We start from the raw sequence: 8,493 nt of genomic DNA, 5'->3' as shown, positions 1-8,493 counted from the left end.
TTTATTAACAGTATTCCGTCACTGTTTGCAGCTCACCCAAACAGAGTACAGAACAACCCGTGTTTTTGGTCTTCGCCGGCCACAAATTCATCGGTCGGACGGAGGGAATCGTCCAGCACGCGGCAAACACCATCGGACGAGCTATGGCGTAGCCGTGCTTCGTAACAGCAGCATTCCACTGAACGAAAAACAGCATCGCACGCGGCCACTGGTGTAGCTCAAGACAAAATGGGATCCATTGAAATATTACAGATCGCCCAGGAGCCGGCCATTCAGAGAAGATGATCCACAAAACATCATCCGGTTCAATGGCATCAGTGAAGACTTGTGTCTCTTCTCAAGAAGTTCAGCTTTGTGGAAGTTCAAGCTGGGAAGTTATGTGCTACATTTTGCTGGAGCGCAAATTAAAGCGTGCCTGGTTTGACGGCGGCAGTCAGTTTCCTCCGAACTATCGCCTGGGGAGCTGTTCATGCCACGGATGAGCTACCGCTCCTTGGAAGCCCGACTGTCCGCTGGGTGTCCACTGGACGACTTCTCAGGACCGAGCGGACCGTGAGGAGACAGAAGAGCCTCCCCAGCTGTACTTAGCACATTTGCGACTGAGTGGTTAAGTATATTTTCAAAATACTGCGAACATCGTTTCGACGCCCCAGCTGGCTTCTAAAACCATGAAGATGACATTCAACTTTTCGATCCCTGGAACTTGAGAATGATGACCATGCATGCCTACTGCTCTCATAGGTGTGACGGTTCGATGCCTATTGACACCATGCTCCCAATTATGCACAAATCGAATATGCATCTCTCATCCAACTAGGATTTACTAATTGTTAGCAAAAGTCAGTTGCTATTGCAAGTATCTATTTAGAAAAAATTATTGTTACTTCTTCCAGTCTACCGGACGGTTTTCTTATAGATTATTTTGATTCAAGGCTTAATTGTAATCGAAGCTTGACACAAATAGTGTAATGTAATTCAGTAATTCAGTATCTGAAATTTTACTAAATAAATTTCATAAGTAGGTAAAAACAGAATGTGTATGATTACAAAAAATATTATTGAAAAATGTTTGTATGAATACAACGGTCTAAAACATAATTCCTTCAGGTATCTCACAGTTTTCTATCCGGATAATGGTTAGAACAACAAAGAAGCACGTAGGTCTTTTCCTCATCAATCACTGTCTCACTGCAGGGCGACATTCATCACCGAACTAGCTGGGTCCTCTGACAGGTGATAACAAAGAGCTGCTGCCCCAAGAGACTGATACCGAGAATAGAGCTTGATGGCATGCAAACAGGGGGGAGACTCATATTATGGAGTGCTTCTGAATTAAATCGTGCCAACTGCCAGTTGCAAGCAGAAAAGCAACGGAGTTTATTTTGTTCCAGAGACCAGACATTTTTTTTAAGCCATGTAGTATGTTCAGTTGCTGTTCATCTTCGGCATCGTGCAAATGTGTGGCAGTAGACACCTTCAAATCCAATTGCTGTGGCTTAATACGACAGGGTGATGTTTTTTAGACATCCTTGACAAAATGTGGGCATCTCTTTTGGTCTGCTGTGTGCTGAATTGATCCGTAAATTTTTTCAAAAAATATATTTTAGAGTTTATTTTGGGTTACTTTTGTGAGCGTTTTGCTTAGGAAGCAAAGAGATAGTCGATATCCTATATTGAGAGAAAAAAAACGAGATCATGAGTATATTTAGCAATAATGATGACGATTTTAATACTGATGATGATATTGATGATGATAGTATTAATGATGATTTCCTTCCCATTTTACAGTATCATCACCTGTACCGAAGAGCTAGTAAATGATTATTTCCAACGAGCCCTGCATTCTCTTGCCTCACCCGCTATGTCACGTATGTACTCGACTATATGAGGCTCGCTTCCTTCTCGCATACGTGTCAAGTGCCACAGCACGGCCCACATGACAGCAGCAGCCGCTGCCACGCCACCACTGCCTTTAGCTGTGAGAACAGAACAGGTGGCTCACGTGTCGTCATCCATAATGCTATCAAAAATATACAAACTTGGGCCAAAATGTATTAGTTTTGTCGATGAGAAACTCACTAAGGACTCTTATCACTATATGAGGGACTTTACATAGCAGTGGCCTTCTGTTAGCGCTTCCGCTAAGGCTATGCGGGAAAGATAGACGTGAGATGGTATCCTTGAAAATGAATGTGGCATTCTTTCGTTGAAGAGTGATCGACGAACATTTCCTTTTTTAAAGTGACCAGCCCACCTTAACACTCTCTTGAGTTGAGATAGCCAAATTGGGGTCCCTGGCTTGCTCTTACCGGTTTGGACACTCACAACATCGAGAAAGGCTTTAATTCGGAGATATTTAATTGCAAAGTTGCAGCACTTTGGATTCAGAGGGGCTAATGCATTTAAATGCCCCCTCTGAATTTGTGACGTCAGCGCAGATCTAGCGATTTTAAAAACTGATACTAACATCTTTTTGAAGCAGTGGTGGTGTATGCTATTTGCGCGCAACATCTGTCGCACTTTTAAGATACCAAATTATTGCTTCCAAATGACGTCATAGGAACAACGAAGGCTCCGAAGAATAAACAAAAGTAATAGTCTAATATCTCCAAAACCGGTTAATATTTGTTAGCTTTCAATGGAATTAGGTATATACTCATTTTTGCTCAATCTGAATCATGCGACACCACTTCTATGCCAATTCAGTAACATTTTTGAAGGTGGGAGGGTCCCATTAATGACAATCTTTCGAACCAAACCATAATGGTGAAATAAAGCGTTTATTTTCTTAAAGACCTCTTATTTCGACATCGTGTGTTTGTGTTCGCTGAACTGAACTAATTCAGCCGTATCTCTGAACTTGCTCAAAATGTTAACTGTTGTGTAGTTTTTTTCTTGTGTGTATGTGTGAAGGTTGGAAGCTGGATGAGTGTCGGCCCTCGTTGGACTCAGTTTCCTGTAGAAACTGCCCTAATAAATTGATGTGATATGCCTCATGGTGAATTAGTTCCTATGTGACCTAAAAATAAGCAAAGTGAATGGGCAAATGTTTGTAAATGAAACTTTTCCAGTGTAGCCTCCTGATCTAGTAATGCAAGAACTTTGAGCTATGACTAAGAGGTGAAGCTAACCGTCCCAGAGTTGGCATGAAAATTTAGCTCTAGGCACTGTATATGTACAGTATTGTATGGAAAAATTAAAGATGTCGACACGCTACGGTGAACTTTGACGTTTCTTAGTGAGCAGATGCTGTTTGTTGTAAAGCAGGCTGCAATTGCATGCAACGAATTATCGATAGTGCAATTGGCGTTCCACGTACTAGTTTCTGCGCCAGGAGACTACTTCCTTTTGCAGAAATGGACTACGAGGAATTGGCTGTACGGTGCCGTTCCACGAGAGCACGTGACGATTCACCACGGCTGCAGTGGAGGTGAGGCGGGGGGGGGGGGCGGGAGGCCCGCAGGTGCGCTGTCTCCCACCGCCCGCGGGCGTATATAGCCTCCCCCTCGACCGCACGGCACTCAGCATTCCGTTCCGTCCGGTCGCCTATCGTCACCGTCGCCATGAGGTGCCTTCTCGCTGTTTGCGCCGCTCTGGTGTCGCTCCTGGCGGCAGCCGCGGCCGAGGACTGTCCCGACGGGTTTGAGGATCTCGGTCTGGGCGACAACCACTGCTACATGTATGCCAACGAGAGCAATTCATGGACACTGGCCTACACAGCCTGTCTGACCAGCGCCAACGGCACTGGCAACCTGCTGTCCCTCAGTGACGCCAACAGCTTCTACCCGCAGTACTATAAAGTCACAGAGGCCGAACAGGACTACTGGACCGGCCTTCTGAACGTGGGCGGTGAGAAGAGCTGGGCCGACGGCACTCCCTATGTCGGCTCCGAAATCGACCAGTTCATTGCTGAAGACGCCGGGAACGACTTGTACGGCTACATGTCCGGCAAGGACGGCCTGTTCCGCTTCGACAACGCGAGCACGAGGCGTCCGTACATCTGTTACGTGGACCTGACGGAGGCGCCGACGACCACGGCGCCGCCGCCGACGCAGCCGCCCTGCGAGGCCGGCTGGCTGCAGTACGGAGAGGTCTGCTACCTGTTCAGCGACGACCAGCAGTACTGGGGCTCGGCCGGACACGCGTGCCACCTGCAGGGCGCCGAGCTGATCTCCATCAACAACTCTCAGCTGCTGACCTTCCTGCTGCTCAGCGCCGACGACTCGATCGTCTACTGGACCGGCCTGGAGAACCAGAATGAGACGTACGTCTGGGAGGACGGCACGTCGGCCGATAACGTGCCGGACGTGCTCGGTCCCTACCTGGACGACTGGGAGGAGGGGAGCGACTGCGTGGCGCTCAACGCGGGAGCGTACCCCGACCCGCCCCTGCAGCACCTCAACTGTCTTACCGAGCAGAACTACATCTGCTACAAGCAGGCTAACTCTGACGAGCTCTTCGACAGTGGGGCCGGCAGCTACTGGCTGTAATCACGGTGAGAAAGTAAAAGGTAATTGAGTAAAGCAATGATGAAGCGGTGAAAGCGTTCATCAGTAGCACGGCGTTAGAAATAAGAAGGGTACATTTTTGATGGGTATTTGGTATGTGTAACGGCTACTGTGGCCTCGCATTGGCTATATTCAGCTGTACTTTGTAAGCGTGGCTGCTAAAAACATGTAGTGCGTGTGTGGATGAATATTTGTTTGGCATTTGTATGGTGAATGTTTTTTTCATACAATATATACTTTCAATTTAACGAGTGTGGAACGCATTATTTTGTATGGAAGAATAAATGGAGAGCTTGGATCAGCTTGATCTTCCTAAATCGATTAGTGCCTTTTATTAAATCAAAATTGCTAGTCCCAATAGAAACAATATCTTATACGTCTTCCACACCATACCGGTTGATGGGCGGGCTCAACGTTAGCCATAAACAGCAAATAATTATCACGAATGCGGATGCGCTGGCCCGTGAGATAAAGAGCACAACTATACCTATACAGCTTTCGCGAGACCAGCCAATTGGATTCTTCGGAACTGCCAACTTAAAAACGGAAATCCAGCGAAATAATTGGTGTCAATATAGGTATGTACTATGCTAACATAGGTATTTACAGTAGTTAAAATGGAGGTAGATAAGCACATATGTAATTTAGTTACACACGACTTATGTAGTACCTAGGCACGTCTAGTCATAGGTCATCCAAATATTCAAAATAGGTACTGGAAGCTAGACGACAATTGTCAAGTACGATTGTCATTTTTTGACTCAGTGGGGTGGCTGGGAGAAAAAGAAAATAATAACCTCATCTAAGTTGAGCAAAATATAGGAAGCAAACAGCAATCTATAGCCGTTTTCACGACGGCTAACTGGTACACATTTGGTGTTCCTAAGGCGTGGAGTTGGTGCATATTTGGACAAATTAGGTTCATTGTGTCACTAAGAATTTAGGTTGTACAGTTGCCTATATAGGACTTTTTTAATTCATGAGACATTATTTTCTATTAACACTGAAATAAGCTCGTCATGTGATTTTTTTGTAACAGAGATTTTGGTGCATATTTGGTCAAGTTTGGCGCATTCGCCAGGTAACCCATCGTGAAAACGGCTTATATCAAGTGCTGCCTCTGGGCTGAAAGCGTGCAGCTCCTTTGGCACAGATGTCGCTTCAGTTCCGATTGCCTTGTGCAGTGGCCAGCAGGTGTTGGGAAAGTGATATTAGAATCGGATATAGACCAGTAAAACGCCTTTTGGGCGACCAACGGAGCGAGCGAGAGGATGGGCCTTGCACGTGCGAAATTGCGAGGGGGTACCTCCAACTAACTTGTGCACTGCACCCTACTAACCGGTCTTTAGCGATGTGCCAAATTTCAGCGCAATCGGCCTAGCCGTTCTCGAGATCTGGAAGCGGCACACTGCACGTGCGCACGTGCAAGCGGGGTCCAAACTGACTTTTGCACGGCACCCTACTAACTGGTCCCTAACCGTGTACCAAATTTGAGCGCAATCGGCCCAGCCGTTCTCGAGATCTGGGACCGCCCCCTGCACGTGCGCACGTGCTGTAGCACCCCAACCTTAACACATGCAGATGAATTTTCTGATGGAGACCTAACTGTGTACCGAGTTTCAATTCAATCGGCCCAACCGTTGTGCCGTTATTGAGGTTGCAATTTTGGGGGTTCTTAAAAAATGTCCAACTTTACCACGCGCCACGTGCGGTGGTTGGCAAGAACGCATGGTGGCCATCACACCACAGAACTTTTACGTCCAAATGACATTCAGTAAAGAAGACCGCTTGTCAATCGGATGTCCCGTTCCTAAGATATTAGCTTTTGAAGAGCGTCCCCACGGCCGGCCGGCCGGCCGGCCGGCCGGCCGGCCGCTCATACTCAGGATTTTCCCTTAATTCAGTATGAGACTCCGCTCGCTTCGCTCGCTCCGTAATGACGCTTTAGTCGCTACACATGCTCCTTATTGGGGCATTCCACGATCGATCGACCAAAAATAAATAAAATTTACACCCTCATATTTTATTTTTTGCTTAAAATTGGTCTAATGGGTTGTGATGGGCGGGGAACCCAGCTGTGGCAAGGATTTTTTTCTTCGAACAACGGTTTCCGAGATATAGCCTCGGGCAGTTCCTGGAGGTCACACTGCAACCCTATGTTTGGCGGCTTTATAACTCAGAAACTATTGGTTTTCTATGGCAAAAACTTTATAAGGTTCAACTCGCAATCAACCAACAAACGTTTTGGCTATCTCGGATTTTCGATTTTTGAAAATTTTGATCACGTGACATCTTGACCTTTTTTTCGAAGAGTGACCTTGATATTTTCCCAACTGAAAGTCGCAATTATGTCTGATGACGATTAAAGCCTTATCAATTGTCATTCATATGCGCAAATAAAAAAGTGGCTTTCGGCCTGCGTTGACCTCAGGTCAGGTCATTTTTATGACCTTCCCATTATTACGAGCGGGAGCGACAGCGAAATCTCGAGAGCAATCTAATACCGACCCACCCAAGGCCATATATAGTAGGTAGCGACACTGAGCGATTTGTTTACAGCCAGTTTCGATCCCGATGACGCAAATGTGTCGTCACGAGACAAAACAATATGGCCACCTCTAATGAGAACCAAGTGCGATAAGTTCCCGGATGTAGACAGCACTGACGTCACCGGAATCGAAACCGACGAAATCAGTACTGGACCTATGGCGAAGCAAAGTAGTAACATCCCCCTGGACCCACCCGTCTACAGGGTGTTTTACTAAATGTTTCTAAAAGTTAAAGTCATAATGCACATAAAGACAAGACAACGCTGTTTTGAAACATTAGGGCATCGTTTCATCTAAAATGGCATTCACTTCTGTGCAGCAACGCCACTTAAAACTTTCATGTGGCGGCTCCATTTCTCCTGATGCATACCTACTTATAGCACGAAACTGAGGATGCTTTTGGGTCGTTGGCGTGACCTCAGCTTCCAGGGTTTAAGTCAAGTCTCGAGTTGTTGGCAAAATGTTGTAGGTACGTTTTAACTTCCGAAACATTGCCATATGGTCTTTTCTCACGTCTCATGTCTGCAAGGGCCACGTCTGATATGATATGGGAGATATAAGACTGCGCGCCGGCCAGGGGCCTTGGGCGGATCCTGGGACGGCTGGCAATAGCCGTTTTCACGACGGGCTATCCGGCGAATGCACCTAATTTGACCAAATCTGCACCTAATCTCTTTTACAGCAAATATCTTCATTTTATTAATTTAATTCAGTATTTTAATCGATGATACTCTCTGATAATATGACAAAGGAGGCATATAAGCAAATAGTGCAGCCCTAGCTGATAGCTTCTAAGAGGTACACTGAACCTAATTTGACCAAATCTGCACCTAATCTGCACCAAATGTGACCAAATCTGCACCTACTATGTATTTCAGACCCCATGAGACCCTGTTTTTCGGCGATAATTTATTTAATATTTATCCAATTGGCTTCAAATTTTCGCAAAGCACATTTCAGCTCAAGCGCCAATTTTCGCTAATATGGTCTCTTAACAAAATATCAATTGTTAGGGTACTTGTCGTTGCCTCGTAATGTTAAAATCAGCTCCGTAAACCCGTCAGTGGAGTAGAGGCTATCCGTGCGTAGGCGTGACGTCACAGGCACGTGACCATTAAGCTCCGCCCTCCCGGCGGACGGAGCGGTGACCTTGGCCGGTCAGTCGGATGCGTGGAGCCGACGGGGCAGTAGCTGCCGGACCCAAGGCCGTATGCCGGACCGGGGCGGCTCGCATTGGACGTGGCTGCCTTGCGGTTGCTGTTGCAGTAATATCGATACAGTAGAAACTAACGCTCGTAATTATCGCACTAGCCTTCGTTACTGCATTTATCGCAAATTAGCCTACACAATGTCAATCAATAAAGATATACGTAAGTTACAAGTTCAGTAAGTTTAGGTCTAGTGACTGCATTTTTGTTTGATTGAACGTCATTAAA

At 46.2% G+C, this 8,493-nt stretch overlaps 1 protein-coding gene across 1 annotated transcript; it reads left to right on the top strand.

Moving 5' to 3' along the window:
- Nucleotides 1-3,563: 3,563 nt before the first annotated feature.
- Nucleotides 3,564-4,490, top strand: LOC122382867 (lymphocyte antigen 75-like). The gene has a single exon (XM_043368727.1). The coding sequence runs from the start codon at nucleotides 3,564-3,566 to the stop codon at nucleotides 4,488-4,490; it is 927 nt and encodes a 308-aa protein (XP_043224662.1).
- Nucleotides 4,491-8,493: the final 4,003 nt, after the last annotated feature.

Source organism: Amphibalanus amphitrite, unplaced genomic scaffold (genome assembly GCF_019059575.1).
Source record: "Amphibalanus amphitrite isolate SeventyFive unplaced genomic scaffold, NRLGWU_Aamphi_draft 000149F_arrow, whole genome shotgun sequence".
Lineage (NCBI taxonomy): Eukaryota > Metazoa > Arthropoda > Thecostraca > Balanomorpha > Balanidae > Amphibalanus > Amphibalanus amphitrite.
This window is presented reverse-complemented; position numbering and strand designations above follow the sequence as displayed.